The sequence below is a fragment of the Coregonus clupeaformis genome, chromosome 12, assembly GCF_020615455.1.
Source record: "Coregonus clupeaformis isolate EN_2021a chromosome 12, ASM2061545v1, whole genome shotgun sequence".
In the NCBI taxonomy this organism is placed as follows: Eukaryota; Metazoa; Chordata; class Actinopteri; order Salmoniformes; family Salmonidae; genus Coregonus; species Coregonus clupeaformis.
In genome coordinates this window covers 47,948,245-47,967,485 of record NC_059203.1, presented here as the reverse complement: position 1 = coordinate 47,967,485, position 19,241 = coordinate 47,948,245, and the positions used below count along the sequence as shown (strand labels likewise).

Genomic DNA, 19,241 nt, shown 5'->3' with positions numbered 1-19,241 from the left:
AAACTTATTTAATTTCAAACTTAACATTTCTCTAGTAGGGCCCTATAGGTTATTTATTGTAATGAACCTTAGTTTGTCTTAAAATACCTTTTAGTCACAGCTATTTTAGTCACATAATAGTCAATGCATTTTTTTCTATTAAATAATTAATATTCAGGCTACCTCTATCTTCCATCATGTGAATATTCAGATAGCCTTGTCCAGCTAGGCCTACTATCCCCTCATATACCTTCTGAGTGGCGCAGTGGTCTAAGGCACTGCATCGCAGTGCTAACTGTGCCACTAGAGATCCTGGTTCGAATCCAGGCTCTGTCGCAGCCGGCCGCGATCGGGAGACTCATGGGCGGCGCACAATTGGTCCAGGGTAGGGGAGGGAATGGCCGGCAGGGATGTAGCTCAGTTGATCGAGCATGGCGTTTGCAACGCCAGGGTTGTGGGTTTGATTCCCATGGGGGGCCAGTATTAAAAAAAATATGTATTCACTAACTGTAAGTCGCTCTGGATAAGAGCGTCTGCTAAATGACTTAAATGTAAATGATATACAGTGGTGTGAAAAATATTTCTTATTTGTTTGCATGTTTGTCACACTTAAATGTTTCAGATCATCAAAACAAATGTAAATGTAGTCAAAGATAACACAAGTAAACACAAAATGCAGTTTTGAAATGAAGGTTGTTATTATTAAGGGAAAACAAAATCCAAACCTACATGGCCCTGTGTGAAAAAGTGTTTGCCCCCCCTTTTATAACACAAATCAACTGTGGTTTATCACACCTGAGCTCAATTCCTCTAGCCACACCCAGGCCTGATTAATGCCACACCTGTTCTCAATCAAGGAATCACTTAAATAGGACCTGCCTGACAAAGTGAAGTAGACCAAAAGATCCTCAAAAGCTAGACATCATGCCGAGATCCAAAGAAATTCAGGAACAAATGAGAAAGAAAGTAATTGAGATCCATCAGTCTGGAAAAGGTTATAAAGCCATTTCTAAAGCTTTGGGACTTTATCCACAAATTGCGAAAACATGGAACATTGGTGAACCTTCCCAGGAGTGGCCGGCCGACCAGAATTACCCCAAGAGCGCAGCGAGGTCACAAAAGACCCCACAACAACATCCAAAGAGCTGCAGGCCTCACTTGCCTCAGTTAAGGTCAGTGTTCATGACTCCACCATAAGAAAGAGACTGGGCAAAAATGGCCTGCATGGCAGAGTTCCAAGACGAAAACCACTGATGAGCAAAAATAACATTAAGGCTTGTCTAATTTTTGCCAGAAAACATCTTGATGATCCCCAAGACCTTTGGGAAAATACTCTGTGGACTGACGAGACAAAAGTTGAACTTTTTGGAAGGTGTGTGTCCCATTACATCTGGCGTAAAAGTAACACCGCATTTCAGAAAAAGAACATCATACCAACAGTAAAACATCGTACCAACAGTAAAATATGGTGGTGTGATGGTCTGGGCCTGTTTTGCTGCTTCAGGACCTGGAAGACTTGCTGTGATAAATGGAACCATGAATTCTGCTGTCTACCAAAAAATCCTGAAGGAGAATGTCTGGCCATCTGTTCGTGACCTCAAGCTGAAGCGAACTTGGGTTCTGCAGCAGGACAATGATCCAAAACACACCAGCAAGTCCACCTCTGAATGGCTGAAGAAAAACAAAATGAAGACTTTGGAGTGGCCTAGTCAAAGTCCTGACCTGAATCCTATTGAGATGCTGTGGCATGACCTTAAAAAGGCAGTTCATGCTCGAAAACCCTCCAATGTGGCTGAATTACAACAATTCTGCAAAGATGAGTGGGCCAAAATTCCTCCACAGCGCTGTAAAAGACTCATTGCAAGTTATCGCAAACGCTTGATTGCAGTTGTTGCTGCTAAGGGTGGCCCAACCAGTTATTAGGTTGTAGGGGGCAATCACTTTTTCACACAGGGCCATGTGGGTTTGGATTTTGTTTTCCCTTAATAATAACAACCTTCATTTCAAAACTGCATTTTGTGTTTATCTTTGACTAATATTTTAATTTGTTTGATGATCTGAAACATTTAAGTGTGACAAACATGCAAACAAATAAGAAATCAGGAAGGGGGCAAACACTTTTTCACACCACTGTAACTTAGCTGGCAACATTGATATTGTGGCAGATTGTAACCAATGCCAGCCATAATTAACCATATAGGCTATAAAGCCTTAGCTACAGGTTAAACAATGTACAGCTCAGATTTCCTCCCCATCATAACCGTGAAGGGGAGTAAATAACAGTGGTTTCTTTGATAAGGGGAGAATTTTAGCTTTACAAAAAGGCTAGAAGTATTACTGTACTCCTAATATTCAACAATAGCATTTGTTTTTCCCATAGGAAAAAAGCAACCACAACTTGCATTTGCGGACCAAGGCACAAGAGTGCAAAGCAGATGAACACAACACAGATGAATGGATAAAGGCGCACACATGGGAAAATAGAGCTTATTTTGTGATCAAAGCAAAAATAGCCTACATGAGAGTAAACATTGTTTCTAGTTGAGGTTAGTTACAAGTCAAGTGGATTTACATATGTTCAAAAGATTGACAAGTGACTGAAGTGACTGCCTGGGAGCTGTGAGGGAGAGCCGGGCAGATCAGCTCAATCAGACCACATGACTGAAAGATGTCAATTTTGCCAATGAGAGGATTACATGAAATATTGTGCATGCATGTTTAGGATTGGACAAAACAGATGAAAAGGAGCTTCATATTCAATTAAATGACTAATATGAAAAGTAATTTGTAATAGTTCGCGTTTTTTCCCAGGGTATCTCGTTTTGTTATCGTCATAGTTTTAGGCAGGAAAAATAGGTCATTCACAAGTATTTTTTGTCATAGTTATTGTTGACGAAAGTAATACTGTAATGAACAATATCAGAAAAATGTCCACGATAAGTGGTCGGTTTGGTCGGTGTCTATAATTTTCTGTTTATTACATTTACATTTACATTTACGTCATTTAGCAGACGCTCTTATCCAGAGCGACTTACAGTTAGTGAATACATATTTTATTTTTTATTTTTTCATCCCAGCTCTAATTTTTATTTGAATGCCCAAGGTGTTTATAGAAAAGGTTTTATTTGCAGTGACAGACAGTGGATAAAAGTATAGATAAATGTTTGGGTTTCAATGTGTCGTTTGCTTGGTGCCTCCTGTCCTTGAGGAAGGTTTCTGTCTGATTTGAATCTGTGAAGATTTGTGAAGCCTTGTCAGGGACAGTGAGGTCTTTGATGGAAATGATTACAGGGATGAAAAGTACAGGTTTCTCACGGCCAGCACTGATTGTTGATTGGCCACTCAGTCAGCCTGTGAAGAGGGGGCGGCGGCTCCTCTGCCCTCTTACGGACTTAAAAATGACAGAGAAATGGAAGACCTGTATCCAGTTGTCGTGAAGAAAATGGAACCGTGAAGCTGTTTCTCTGGATACGTGGTGTTCTAATGTCAGACAGAGGTGCAATGTGAAGATGACATGTGATTGGCTGGTGCAGGTCCAGATGCGCGGTAAGGTTGCCTGTAATTGGTCACTCTTGCCTGCCGATGTTGCGGACCGTGCGGTGACAGGATCCACCAGGCTGGTAGATGGAGAATTGCATTTCCTCCTTTTAGAGCCCACCTGCTCCCTGTAATAATGTTAATATTGTTACGGCATGTTTATCTTATTTGTCTTTATTTTGTGTTAGAGCGTCTCCTTCCTGCCTCTCCTGTGCTGATCGGATTGGGGCTTGTTTGGGAGGCGTTGGTGTGCGTGTGTCGTGTTGGATAGGCCTTTATCTGGCAGTGTGTGCATGCAATGTGGCGATGCTATCGGCGCTAAAGCCGGCTCCTCAATGGAGCCATGTCAGCCAACAATGGGGAGCTGCATTACCCAGAGTGCAGTGGGACAAAGCTTCTCCTTATCACAGGATTGGAATATTCACAGACTGATTTAACTGCTTTTTACTAAAGGGATCTGACAGCCACTGAAAGAGAGCGACAGAGGGAGAGGAGGGAGAGCGAGAGGGATGGAGAGATAGAGGTAGGGATTGGGTGGAGATAGTAGCAGGATGTGAGTTCAGGTATTGGGGCTCTCCAGCTGTTGAGAGAAAGGGAGTGGAAGAGATGAAAAGACAGAGAGAGAGAGAGAGACACACAGAGAGAGAGAGAGAGAGAGAGAGAGAGAGAGAGAGAGAGAGAGAGAGAGAGAGAGAGAGAGAGAGAGAGAGAGAGAGAGAGAGAGAGAGAGAGAGAGAGAGAGAGAGAGAGAGAGAGAGAGAGAGAGAGAGAGAGAGAGAGAGAGAGAGAGAGAGAGAGAGAGAGAGAGAGAGAGAGAGAGAGAGAGAGAGAAATCATATAACTAAAAGGATGCTTAGAGGAAATACGTGCATTAAGACTAGCATTAAAAGAAGGGAAGTCTGCACTCACGTGCATGGATTAACACAGGCCACTGTAACCTATAAGAGGATATAAATGCATAGCACATTCTTCAGATTTTTTTGTAGCACTAGAATTTTGGGGAGTATAATGGACAATAATGGAGACACAAAATGATCTGTCTCTGTGTGCCTCTCTATCTGTTGGTCTGCAGACTAATACTTCCACACAGGGTCTTTGAAGTGAATGTGCAGTTAGAGAAGGCCTGGCTTCATGTGTGGAGAGATGCAGGACATTGATGTGATGCACATGGAGAATGCTGAATTTGCACTGTGTATTTGAGCTTTAATCTTAGGGCATATTTGTTTATTGGCATGCAAATGAACATCTGCGTAGAGCTACAGTATGTGTGGACGCCATCGTCTCAGCAGCTCCCTAATCGCTTAAAAGCCCAGAAACAGCCAGCATGCCAATGAGAAAGCCGCGCCCTAGGCCTCCCTCCCGTCCTCACAGCTCACCATAGAATGTTTTGTCAACGGGGGATGGCTATATCAGTCTGCTAATACAGGACTATTAAAGGCCCAGTGCACTACTTCTGTGAAAAATAAAAATAAAGTATTAATATGTTTTTTTATTCAAATTTTTCAGGAGGGGGCTGCAACTCTTTTAATAATATATAATAATATGCCAAAGTGACTTACAGTCATGTGTGCATACATTTTTATGTATGGGTGGTCCCGGGGATCGAACCCACTACCCTGGCGTTACAAGCGCCATGCTCTACCAATTGAGCTACAGAGGACCGTAGAATGCTCTTCTTACTTTGTCTCTCAGCTCATTCACAGTCATGTTCACTCTCTCTCTCTCTCTCTCTCTCTCTCTCTCTCTCTCTCTCTCTCTCTCTCTCTCTCTCTCTCTCTCTCTCTCTCTCTATTCCGCTTTCTCTCTCTTGCTCTCTCTCTCTATTCCACTTTCTCTCGCTCTCTCTCTGTCTCTCTTTCGCAAAAACCTACAGTGTCGAATAAAAATGTAGTGGTTGAAGTGTTTCCATTAACCATTTAAGCAAATGGCGCATTAATAAATTGGCAACAACCTGTATGCCCTCCTACCTATCTGTTTCATGTCTCCTTGCCATGGTGAAACTTGCACTCCTGTAGATCTGTAATAATTGGATGGGGAAACTTGCCAGCCAACCAGAAATGCAAGTCGAAGCAATTGAGACCTTCTTGAAAGTCAGGACAATCCTTGTCATGCAAAGAAACATAATATTTATAGTAACAAAAATAATATTTTGCAAGCAGTAGGCATTTACAGTTAAATGTGAAGTAGAGCTTTATAGTTACGTGATCATTTGCCCTGTGTACTTTCAAAATCATTCGGCAATCATCATTCGAAAAACACAATTTCCATCATCATTTGGTTCGACAAAAGAAAAATCCACCCCTGTTGAATGGATACAATGTTGTCGATCTTTAGAAAATGTATCCTATATCTGCCATTTCCATTACACGTCGCAATGTTTTCAACATTGCTTTTGTCAAATAAACCTGGCTCAATGGAAACCTTTCTCTCTCTCTCTCTCTCTCTCTCTCTCTCTCTCTCTCTCTCTCTCTCTCTCTCTCTCTCTCTCTCTCTCTCTCTCTCTCTCTCTCTCTCTCTCTCTCTCTCTCTCTCTCTCTCTCTCTCTCTCTCTCCAATAGTACAATATGACGTCCACCTAGCCTGGAGGAGGAAATTATTGTGCACCAAAAAACTTTCCAGTAGCTAGGTTTCCATCCAATTGGCGACAGATTTTCATGCGTATATTCTAAAATCTGCATAAAAACAGATTTTCCCACCAGAGATGTGTTTCCATCAAATTGACTTGTTGCAGATAAAAGGCTGTGCTTGATGACGTAGTGCACATACAAATATATTTTGTGGTTAAATTCCCATGTACTAAATAAAAAAGACATGTTAAATGGATTTCCATCGCATTTTCAACTCTACTGATGGTTTTCTCACAAAGAAATGTTGCGTTATATAGCGACTGTGCCCACTCTGGTATTGGCATGTGCACTCTATCCAACAGGGTGCAGATTGTGGCTGTTGGCTAGAGCGCACATATGGCCTATATGACAGTTGTGTATAGTATTTAAGTAAAAATACTTTAAAATACTACTTGAGTAGTTTTTTGGGATATCTGTACTATTTATACTTTTACTTTTACTTCACTCCAAATTTACTTTGATATGGTGGCTATTATATCAATATTTCCGCATAAAAGCATTTCCATAATTCATTTTACCGACACAAAAAGATCCCACCTTGTCTAGCGTATTTTGTTTTGTCGACATTTGGAAAGTTTACCGACACATTTTCTGTTTCCATCGGACCTGTCATACATTTATTTTATCTGACATGTACTTTACTCTCATAAAAAGGCTGGGTGGAAACCTGGTTAGTGGTACTGATCCAATGATAAAGGCAATGAATATGCGCACTCACCGGGGATATGCACTCACGGGGATATGGCAGATGCTCTTAGCTGGTGCCAATAAGATTCAGGGGCTGGGTCATTCCTACTCTGCATTGCCGTTGGAAGTAGGGGTGCTGAGATTGCTGCAGCACCCCCTGATACATTAAAATCCACAGAATTATTGAACTAGGCCATATAGCTCCTGTGTGAGCGGAGAACATTTTTAGTCTGTATGTCCCACTCTTAAACTTCCACCCTGTTAGGCTAAATTATAGTGAAAATTTACAAAATGTCATAATGTTAACATATGTTGAATAGAGAAGGTAAAATCCTTTTCATATGTTGACCATTAAGCTAGCTCAATTTAAGCCCAACATTTCCATCATGTTAAGTTCCACCCTTTTAGGATTGCACCTAAGAGGTTGGAAAATGCACCCACATTTTCTTGGTCCTTTTTCTGATAGAATACTAAAAACGTTATGAGATCCAAAAAGCACCACATATTAAGAATGACTCGGCTACTGTTCGCTCAATTGGGAGTTGAGAATTTTGATTACTAGAGACAGATTAGAGTATTTTCTTTGTCTAATCTTTTCAGCAATAGCCATTTGCTTTCTAAACAGTTTTTCCTACGATTGTATTTTGAAATATTGCAATAGGCATAAGCCTATTTAACTGCTTTTCACTATCCACTGCAACTCAACAATCAGCTATTTGGCATGCTATTTGTGGCACGCGCTGACCAAACAGCACATTTTTTAAAGAAGCTAATTATACTCTGTGGCCAAATCATGTTCTCTGGAGTAGTATTTAGAATGATTGTATTTATTTCTGTATAGGCACAAGTATTTATATAGCTAATTTTGGCTAATTTAATTACATTTACTTTAGTGGAAGCTTATCTTCCCCTCGCCTATGCCAACATCAATGTAAAAGTAACCGGAGCATAAAACAGGCTTACAAGCAAGGCTTACAAGGCCGAGTTCAAATGACAACATCAAATTCAAAGCAATCTGCCTTAACGGCTGACCGGCAAAGCAAACACCTGTATGGCACTGTCTTTGCTCTCTGAGAGAAAGGCGTGCAGGCTGGCAGCATCTAGTTCCGATATTTTAATCGGGATTGGAATGATTTTAGTCAACTTTTTTGGAGCCTACACTCCCATAGGGAAACCCTTTTTGATGCTGGGTAGAACCCTTTGCAGAGGGTTTAATCTAGAACCATCTATGTAGGGTTCTTCAAAGAACCCCCTGTATATGGTTCTACCTATAACCCTCTATGAAGGGTTCTGCCAAGAACCCTCTATGATAGGTTCTAGCAATATCCATTTTATCTTTGGAGGGTTCTTCCTAGAAACCTCTATGAACTGTTCCATCAGTCTTATTAGCCTTTAAAATTGTATTATTTATGACAATACATTAAATATATCATAAGGCCTTTCTTTGAGGGCCTAGTTATACCCCAGCACAGTGGTGTTAGGAATATCCTGGTTTACAGGCCACATCAGGCCTGCAAGTCACATTATGCTGGCTTGCAAAGTGATGTGTAATTCCTATTGGAATCCAGACAGAGTTAGCATAGCCAACAAGTGGAATTGTTAATCACCTGCAGCCTGCATTCAGAAGAACTGCCAGGGTAAGGGTGCTTGAATACTGAGACTACCTCAATCATCTAAACTGGTACAACCATCTCAGTAACGGGTGCAATAAATCCAATGACTAACATTGGATTAGTTTAGAAAACTATGTTATTTATCTTTGTGTAGCATATAATGTATCAACCAATCAATGTGCATGCAAAAACACATACACTATATATACAAAAGTATGTAGACACCCCTTCAAATTAGTGGTTTCGGCTATTTCAGCCACACTGTTGCTGACAGGTGTATAAAATCGAGCACACAGCCATGCAATCTCCATAGACAAACATTGGCAGTAGAATGGCCCATACTGAAGAGCTCAGTGACTTTCAACGTAGCACCATCATAGGATGGAATAGGATGGCAATCTGGCAGTTTTACAGACTAATCTGGGTTTGGCGGATGCCAGGAGAACACTATCTGCCCCAATGCATAATGCCAACTGTAAAGTTTGGTGGAGGAGGAATAATGGTCTGGGGCTGTTTTTCATAGTTCAGGCTAGGCCCCTTATTTCCAGTGAAGGGAAATCTTAACTCTACAGCATACAATTACATTCTAGACGATTCTGTGCATCCAACCTCGTGGCAACAGGTTGTGGAAGGTTCTTTCCTGTTTCAGCATGACAATGCCCCCGTGCACAAAGTGAGGTCCATACAGAAATAGTTTGTCGAGATCGGTGTGGAAGAACATGATTGGCCTACACAGAGCCCTGACCTCAACGCCATCGAACACCTTTGGGATTAATTGGAATGCCGACTGTGAGCCAGGCCTAATCGGCAAACATCAGTGCTCGAACTCACTAATGCTCTTGTGGCTGAATGGAAGCAAGTCCCCGCAGCAATGTTCCAACATCTAGTGGAAAGCCTTCCTAGAAGAGTGGCGGCTGTTATAGCTGCAAAGGGGGGACCAACTCTATATTAATACCCATGATTTTGGAATGAGATGTTTGACAAGCAGGTGTCCACATACTTTTGGTAATGTATTGTAAAACAAACAATTCTGAAAATCTCCCAGCAATAGAGCATGTTAGGAAATATTGTATATGGTTGTAGGTAGAACCCTTCTTGCTTTCCAAATAATCTTTCTTGCCTTCCAAAGAATCATCGAAGAACCCTTTCTTCCAAAAACAGTTCTTAGGATGTTAAAGGTTCTAGGTAGAACCCTTTGCCTTACAAAGAACCTTGTCTTCCAAAAAGGGTTTTTCTGATCAAAACGGTTCTTGGTAGAACTCTATCCCTCCGCAAAGAACCCTTTTGGAATCCTTTTTTCTAAGAGGGTACTTTTAAATTTTTTGGTCTTGAGCTAGGGTATGGAGCCTGCCATACTCAACTGACGCCCCTGTATGGACATATATTGTTAAATATAGCATTCACACTGGTTATAGCCTACAGGCTTGGTTTGTAATTATGAAATGGAAAACAAGCAATTGTTACTGGAAAATAAGTTCTAAATACACCAGCATCATCTCATCTCTGGTTCCATGATGGGCATATGGACATGTAGCCTACAGGGGTTTTTACACACGTCCAAAACGGGAGCTGGCTAAAATAATGTAGGCCTACACAATACATACATAAAAAGGGGATGTCCCCTCACTGTTTTGCTGCTCCCAAACTTGACCATTTAATAAAGCTTTGGTGATTAAGATTGATTTATTAAGCAGTCTTATGAGCCAAACCCTTTATTGATAGGCTTGGCTACTTGGTGAATGCATTGGGCAGGGGAGGCTATATGCTTAATTTTTTATCAAATGAAACCAAATGGAAAAAAACATATGTTTTTTCTGTGTATTAATATAAGGGTTAGCGGAACAAAAAGCACATCTCCTCTCTCGCACACAAAATCCATGCCATTACCAACCGCATTACCGCTAAAACCTGCTTTTCGTTGGTCTTAAATCTCCCAATATGCACTGCATGGAATTGTCACTTTTGCGCTTGTTTTCAAGGACACACCTCAAATATTGCAACCCCTCCCACCTCAGGGCAAGCGAGCTGATATTAGACAGGATATTGCTGAACCTGGCGCATGGGGTGGAAAATGCCATAGCGCCAGTTTTTAAATGCTGAAATTGCAAACTAACGTGTGTTTGGCACTTGCACCGCCATAGCGGCAGCCGAAAATAGAGCCCTTAGTCTCCCCGATGAAATTACATGTCAGTCACTTATTTACAATTGTTGATGTTAAGTCCCCTATATGGAGGACTTTGAGTGGTTCTGGACCAGTTACGACTGACATTTTGGTGTACAAAGTGCCCTGTGAATATCGTAGGGTCCAGTGCCAGAAAGTGCCAGAAAGTGCCAGAAAGTGCCAGAAAGCCCCATCTGTCTGCTCTCCGCTACCACTCTCTCAGCGGAGCTGACTTGATGTGTTAGGTTTCAGACCCCACATTTGCACAGGAAATGAAGTGTCACATTTTCTGGCCTATCCAGTAAAATAATCAATTTGCTCTTCCTATGAGCAATGGAGCCCAGCCTGGGAGATAGCATATGAAAAGGGTCAGTCCAGCGAATCCAACAGCGATGGTTGCATCTCCATGTGATATTCTCAGACGGATTTAGAGCTTTCAACATGAAGAAATACTAAGTAATTGTATAGAATTAAAACAAGACCACTTTCTCTTGGTCACAGATGGACAAAGTGACTTTGTGCGTAAAGCTGAAGTTGTAAAGAGTCTGCACACTTTTAAATGGTGTCTCTGCGCCGCTCAGTGGATGTTTAGGAGAAAATTCTCTGTCGTCAATATGAAATGGTGCCAATATTGTACTGTCACTAAGTATGATCATATTTGTTTTACAGTTATAAGAAAGGTGAAATCTTACAGCAAGTCATTTATAATTTGATTGTTACTATATTTAGATAGCATTTCAGTCATTTCAAGGATATTCAACAATCATATAAGATTTTTCACATTTTCATATATTTTCATAATATCTGTACTATGTACCGGTACTTGAGTTTGTGTTCTCAAAAGTGAGTAGACCTCGGCAATTTATAACAATTGTTACCAGAAAGGTGAGTTCCAGACCTTTCTAAAACTATGCAACCTTACCAGTTATTGTTTATAGCCATCTCATGAAAAAATAATACATTTTGGGTATGTCTATTTAGGTGTGCTGTGTGTACCACTCAATATAAAATGTCCTACTAGCTTCTGCCAGGAGGGTTTACGAAGCGCATAACATTGCCGGAATGTTTGTCTGTTATAACTGTCTCTTAGTTCCATAAGGTTTTGGACATGTCAGATAGAAGTGAGGTAGAGCCGTTTATAGAGGGAGAGACGAATAGAGACAAGGAGTGATTGGAGCGGAGGCAGGAAGATAAGAACAACAGAGAGGCTGTATATACCTTCCTAAAAGGTCGGCTTTACATAAGCAGTTCCTTTCTGTAGACCTATCACATTGGCTTTTTGTTCTGGCAGGTCCTCCCTGAAAAGCCAGCAGAGTATATGTGTGTCCGTGCATGCCTGTGTGTGTGTGTTTGTGTGCCTGTGTGTGTGTGTGTGTGTGTGTGCGCGCTAATGAATAGCAGAAAATGTACATGTACGCGGGGGATTAGGAGAAAGTGACTGGTAGCAAGATAAATAATAATAATATTAAACAGTATGGCAGTAGCATAAGTTGTGGTTGTGTGTGTGTGTGTGTGTGTGTATGTGTGTGTGTGTGTGTGTGTGTATGTTTGTGTGTGTGTGTGTGTGTGTGTGTGTTTTGTGTGTGTGTGTGTGTGTTTGTGTGTATGTGTGTGTGTGTGTGTGTGTGTGTGTGTGTTTGTGTGTGTGTGTGTGTGTGTGTGTGTGTGTGTGTGTGTGTGTGTGTGTGTGTGTGTGTGTGTGTGTGTGTGTGTGTGTGTGTGTGTGTGTGTGTGTGTGTGAGGGGGTTAGTGTAGGCGTGATAGGCGGATATCCATGTAAACAGGGCTGAAAGTGACTGGTTGCAGGAATGATTAAACACTGATAGTAATATGCTAGTGGTAATAATACATGTGAACAGGAGTAACAGTGACCAGTAGCAGGTTAAAATATATAGATACTAATGGTAATGGCTATCAATAATCAATGAACAGCAGTGTAGTGGTAATAATGCATCTAATCAATAATAGATGGTGCTGAGGATTATTTCCCTCCGCTCATACAGGAGTAATAAAGGCCTAGTTAATTATTCTAATATAATATAATCTTTTTTTTCTCCTTTGATTTATCAGGGGGTGCTGCAGCACACTCAGCGCCCCTATTTCCTGCAGCTATGGAGAGGACCATGTTAAGTCCTCAATGATGTGAACACCGAGGAACTTGAAGCTCTTGACCCTTGCCACTGCGGACCTGTGTGTGTGTGTGTGTGTGTGTATGTGTGTGTGTGTTTGTGTGTAATTACAATGTCATTAACAGGTGTCCGGAAGAGATATGGATATGACTGTAATCTGCCCACACATGATGGAAGGCTTGTCTGAGATTTAAATGTCAAACAGTCACAACTTGTCTAGTGAGAGCACACAGCATGCCCACCAAGAGGTGGCATATACACTCTGACACATGCCCACTAAGCCCTCCCCCCTGACAGTAGCCTATAGGTATACTGTATTCCACATACGTGCTATTACCTATTAATCTACAGTATCTACATAGAACCCGGCATGATTTTTATTTACTCACATACAGTTGAAGTTGGAAGTTTACATGCACTTAGGTTGGAGTCATTAAAACTCGTTTTTTCAACCACTCCACAAATTTATTGTTAACGAACTATAGTTTTGGCAAGTCGGTTAGGACATCTACTTTGTGCATGACACAAGTAATTTTTCCAACAATTATTTACAGACAGATTATTTCACTTATAATTCACTGTATCACAATTCCAGTGGGTCAGAAGTTTACTGTGCCTTTAAAAAGCTTGGAAAATTCCAGAATATTATGTCATGGCTTTAGAAGCTTCTGATAGGCTAATTGACATCATTTGAGTCAATTGGAGGTGTACCTGTGGATGTATTTCAAGGCCTACCTTCAAACTCAGTGCCTCTTTGCTTGACATCATGGGAAAATCAAAAGAAATCAAAAGACATCAGAAAAAAATGGTAGACCTCCACAAGTCTGGTTCATCCTTGGGAGCAATTTCCAAACGGCTGAAGGTACCACGTTCATCTGTACAAACAATAGTACGCAAGTATAAACACCATGGGACCATGCAGCCATCATACCGCTTAGGAAGGAGAGGCGTTCTGGCTCCTAGAGATGAACGTACTTTGGTGTGAATAGTGCAAATAAATCCCAGAACAACAGCAAAGCATTGTGAAGATGCTGGAGGAAACAGGTACAAAAGTATCTATATCCACAGTAAAACGAGTCCTATATCGACATAACCTGAAAGACCGCTCAGCAAGGAAGAAGCCACTGCTCCAAAACCACCATAAAAAAAGCCAGACTACAGTTTGCAACTGCACATGGGGACAAAGATTGTACTTTTTGAAGAAATGTCCTCTGGTCTGATGAAACAAAAATATAACTGTTTGGCCATAATGACCATCGTTATGTTTGGAGGAAAAAGGGGGTGGCTTGCAAGCCAAAGAACATCATCCCCAACCGTGAAGCATGGGGGTGGCAGCATCATGCTGTGGGGGTGCTTTGCTGCAGGAGGGACTGGTGCACTTCACAAAATAGATGGCATCAGTCAGGAAGTTAAAGCTTAGTCACAAATGGGTCTTCCAAATGGACAATGACCCCAAGCATACTTCCAAAGTTGTGGCAAAATGGCTTAAGGACAACAAAGGTATTGGAGTGGCCATCACAAAGCCCTGACCTCAATCCTATAGAAAAGTTGTGGGCAGAACTGAACAAGCAAGGAGGCCTACAAACCTGACTCAATAACACCAGCTCTGTCAGGAGGAATGTGCCAAAATTCACCCAAATTATTGTGGGAAGCTTGTGGAAGGCTACCTGAAACGGTTGACTCAAGTTAAACAATTTAAAGGCAATGCTACCAAATACTAATTGAGTGTAAACTTATGACCCACTGGGAATGTGATGAAAGAAATAAAAGCTGAAATATATCATTCTCTCTACTATTATTCTGACATTTCACATTCTTAAAATAAAGTGGTGATCCTAACTGACCTAAGACAGGGAATTTTTACTAGGATTAAATGTCAGGAATTGTGAAAACTGAGTTTAAATGTATTTGGCTAAGATGTACAGTGGGGAGAACAAGTATTTGATACACTGCCGATTTTGCAGGTTTTCCTACTTACAAAACATTGTAGAGGTCTGTAATTTTTATCATAGGTACACTTCAACTGTGAGAGATGGAATCTAAAAATCCAGAAAATCACATTGTATGATTTTTAAGTAATTCATTTGCATTTTATTGCATGACATAAGTATTTGATACATCAGAAAAGCAGAACTTAATATTTGGTACAGAAACCTTTCTTTGCAATTACAGAGATCATACGTTTCCTGTAGGTCTTGACCAGGTTTGCACACACTGCAGCAGGGATTTTGGCCCACTCCTCCATACAGACCTTCTCCAGATCCTTCAGGTTTTGGGGCTGTCGCTGGGCAATACGGACTTTCAGCTCCCTCCAAAGATTTTCTATTAGGTTCAGGTCTGGAGACTGGCTAGGCCACTCCAGGACCTTGAGATGCTTCTTACGGAGCCACTCCTTAGTTGCCCTGGCTGTGTGTTTCGGGTCGTTGTCATGCTGGAAGACCCAGTCACGACCCATCTTCAATGCTCTTAATGAGGGAAGGAGGTTGTTGGCCAAGATCTCGTGATACATGGCCCCATCCATCCTCCCCTCAATACGGTGCAGTCGTCCTGTCCCCTTTGCAGAAAATGTGATTTTCTGGATTTTTGTTTTAGATTCCGTCTCTCACAGTTGAAGTGTACCTATGATAAAAATTACAGACCTCTACATGCTTTGTAAGTAGGAAAACCTGCAAAATTGGCAGCATATCAAATACTTGTTCTCTCCACTGTATGTAAACTTCCGACTTCAACTGTATGCTCTATGGTTTGTTATAAGCCCTGTCTGTGTGTTCTGTTGTTTGTACTTATCATAGGGATAGAAATGAAAATATCCCCCAAATGAGACTTTGAGAAACAATCTCATATATAGAACTAGATATATAATTCATTAATAGTCATTCATTACAGGTATTGATAGTGGATAAGAGAAATGATTGAGATCCATTTAGGGGGACATGTTCAGGCAGCAACAGAAACAGGCAGACAGACAGACAGACAGCGTTGGACATGGTGAGGAAAGTCACATTGTAATCTAGAGCAAAGGGGACCGTTTCTATAGCAACAGTGGGCATCTAACCTGCCACTGCACTGCATTCGCTCAAATTTGAAATTGGGAGAGAAGGCTGGTATTGAGGGGAGGGAGATGGGGAAAGATGAAGATAAGACATGGAGGGCGGAGAGAAGGAGGAGAGATTAGGGAGAGGGTGGAGAAATAAGAAGATTGAGATAAGGGTGAGGAGAGGGGAGAACTGGAGAGGGGAGGGGAGGGGCTGGGGATGATCACATGTGCGTGCGTGCGTGCGTCTGTGTGTGTATTTATGCTGTGAGAGGCTAATTGCTGGCAGTGTGCTTTATTAGATGTGTGTTTAACCCAGGCCCTGGGCCCTCAGAGACTGGGGACCAGCCACACCAGATGGCCATCCAGCCTAGGGGGATCTGACGGGCCACAGTGGCCTAGGACACCACTCGATGTGTGGGTGTATGCGTGTGTGTGTGTGTGTGTAATGTACATTTTGGTGTATGAAGCGCTCATGAGTCTCTCATTGTGCGATAATATGACTAATATGACATGAACCCCATTACACAGAGGAATAGTCTAGCACTGTGGAATAATCACCAAAATATACAACACATGAAGTCATTGGAACATGTACAACGAACAGTGGCATGTCGACGCAAGAGCACAGAGGACCTCCCATGCACATTACAATACAAGCACTCTACATGTAGGGAACCTGTATCAACACGGATCAATCCCACCGCCATCACTAGAGAAATAACAACACTGCTGCCTGCCTGCCTCCCTGCCTGCTAGGCACACTATTTTTAGCCCCGACTGCACCTCCTACCCACACCATGCACTCTGCACTCCCTGTGCACCTCACCCCCCCCAGCTCGCTTACGCTCATATTTGCTTTCCGTACCCACCCGCATCCTTATGTACTCTCTATTAATCTCTTCCTGTTTACGTCCCTCAACTACCCTAGCTCCACCCCCTTCCCTCATCCTCTCTCCTTGTTCCCCTACCCACCCAGGTCATGTATGGCTGCTGTGAAGAGAGAGGAGGCAGGGTCAGTGTGTTCTAGTACTGGAGGATAACAGGCCTAAGTCTGTCTGAAGGGAGAGGACTCGATTACCCTGCTCCCTTCCTCCCCTGCTCCCCTGTCCGGAGGCCTCTGTGGCTCCCAAGGACATGAGCTGTGTCCAGGCAAGGACTGCCTCATGTTTGGTGTCAATAGGAGTTTGGGTCAGGCTGCGTTTGTCTGTGTGGGTTGTTAGGGGCTGAGCTGAGCCGGGCTTAGCTGGGCTGATGACTGACTCCCTGATTAGTGCTGGAGGTCAGCCCGGACCCTGTTCATGGTCACATGGGGTCTGGAGTGTATCAGAGAGAGAGAGAGAGAGAGAGAGAGGGAGAGAGAGAGAGAGAGAGAGAGAGAGAGAGAGAGAGAGAGAGAGAGAGAGAGAGAGAGAGAGAGAGAGAGAGAGAGAGAGAGAGAGAGAGAGAGAGAGAGAGAGAGAGAGAGAGAGAGAGAGAGAGAGAGAGAGAGAGAGAGAGAGAGAGAGAGAGAGAGAGAGAGAAAGTGCAATAGAGAGAGAGAGGAATAGAGAGAGAGAGAGAAAGTGCAATAGAGAGAGAGAGGAATAGAGAGAGAGATATAAAGTGCAATAGAGAGAGAGAGAGAGGAATAGAGAAAGAGAGAGAGAGAGAGAGGAGAGAGAGAGAGAGAGAGAGAGAGAGAGAGGAATATAGAGAGAGAGAAAGTGGAATAGAGAAAGAGAGAGAGAGAGAGAGAGAGAGAGGAATATATATAGAGAGAAAGTGGAATAGAGAAAGAGAGAGATAGAGATAGAGATAGAGAGAGGAATAGAGAGAGAGAGAGAGAGAGAGAGAGAGAGAGAGAGAGAGAGAGAGAGAGAGAGAGAGAAAGTGGAATAGAGAGAGAGAGAGAGAGAGAGAGAGAGTGACTGCAAGAGAAAGAGAAGGAGAGAGAGAGAGAGAGAGAGAGCAGTGGGCGGTTGTGGGCATGTGTGTGTGTGTGGAGGGCTCTCTCAGCCTCTCCTCTCCTCTACTGTCAGAGCATGACCAGAGCTCCTCCACAGGGGGAGAGCCAGTCCCTCCCGTGCCCTTGAGAGCGCGTCCTCACCCAGGCTCCCTCCGAATGGTAATGAGGCGGGCCCCACAGACGGAAGCCGCACCGCGCTGCACACAGCCCTGGCATGCCCGCCCATGTACCTCCCTCCACAGGAGATAAGGGTGGAGGGGCGAGGAGGGTCAAGCGCTAGGCTAGGGGGGGCTGAGGGTGCGTACAGGGAGTATGCTGCCATGAACTTGGCTTCTGTCCTGTTCTCTCTCTCTTGTCTTTCTCCTCTGAGATGAGAGAGCTGCTATTTACCATGAACTCAACAGACAATAAGCAGTGGATGAATGCGCTAGGGAACTATCCTAGCTCATTCCACTCATATCCCAATATAGCACTCTGTACTTATCCTAAATCCAGCTACCAACCACTGCACCATAGTAAAGCATGCCATACATACAGCACTGTATTTCCTATTACATCACACTACTAGATAGCATCCCCTACTGCATTAGAACACAGCATGTCTCAGAATCTACAACACACTGTTCCATTCCACAGCCCCATCTTTCATCACACTACCTCCCCAGTGTTCTGTGATGCTGATTATATTCTCATGCTGCCTAGTGTGTCTGAATATAACCTTGACATCTCCATACAGCTACACCAGCAGAAGAGCCTAGCGGATATAGTCACTGCTATATCTTCTCTCATCACCTGTCTTTTCACCTTTCTTTTCCGCGCAGGAGAGCGACATGGAGTACTATGATTCGAAAGCGGAATCAGACTATGTGAGTACAGTACAGTGGTGTGTGTCCTCCCAGTCCCGCCTGTCCTGCTCCCCTGTACGTTTTGTTGTCCCCCTGGTCACAGGCCCCTGGGCTGTCTGTGTGTGTTAGTACACTGGTGACACTCCTGTGGCTGTGAGTGTGTGTGACAGGGCTGGGGCCAGCACCATGCATGTGACCAAGCTCAGACTAAATGTCCTCCCAAGAGATTCAGTCAAACCCTGGAGTATGCCTACCTAACCCCAAACCCTGAAGTACCTACCTACCTAATCCTAAACCCTGAAATACCTACCTATCTAACCCCTGAAATACCTACCTACCTAACCCCAAACCCTGAAGTACCTACCTACCTAACCCCAAACCCTGAAGTACCTACCTACCTAATCCTAAACCCTGAAGTACCTACCTACCTAACCCCAAACCCTGAAGTACCTACCTACCTAATCCTAAACCCTGAAGTACCTACCTACCTAACCCCAAACCCTGAAGTACCTACCTACCTAATCCTAAACCCTGAAGTACCTACCTACCTAACCCCAAACCCTGAAGTACCTACCTACCTAATCCTAAACCCTGAAGTACCTACCTACCTAACCCCAAACCCTGAAGTACCTACCTACCTAACCCCAAACCCTGAAGTTGCTACCTACCTAACCCCAAACC

At 42.9% G+C, this 19,241-nt stretch overlaps 1 protein-coding gene across 3 annotated transcripts in view; it reads left to right on the top strand.

Annotated features, from left to right (window-relative positions):
- Positions 1-19,241, top strand: part of cacna2d2a (calcium channel, voltage-dependent, alpha 2/delta subunit 2a) — a 237,646-nt gene that overhangs the window by 133,279 nt on the left and 85,126 nt on the right. For 2 of the 3 annotated variants that reach the window (XM_041892773.2, XM_041892775.2), the window contains exon 5: positions 18,537-18,581. The exons of the other annotated variant lie outside the window; for it this stretch is intronic. In XM_041892773.2, coding sequence (XP_041748707.1) covers positions 18,537-18,581 — 45 coding nt within the window. The remainder of the gene's footprint in view (positions 1-18,536; positions 18,582-19,241) is intronic. 3 annotated transcript variants of the gene reach the window in all.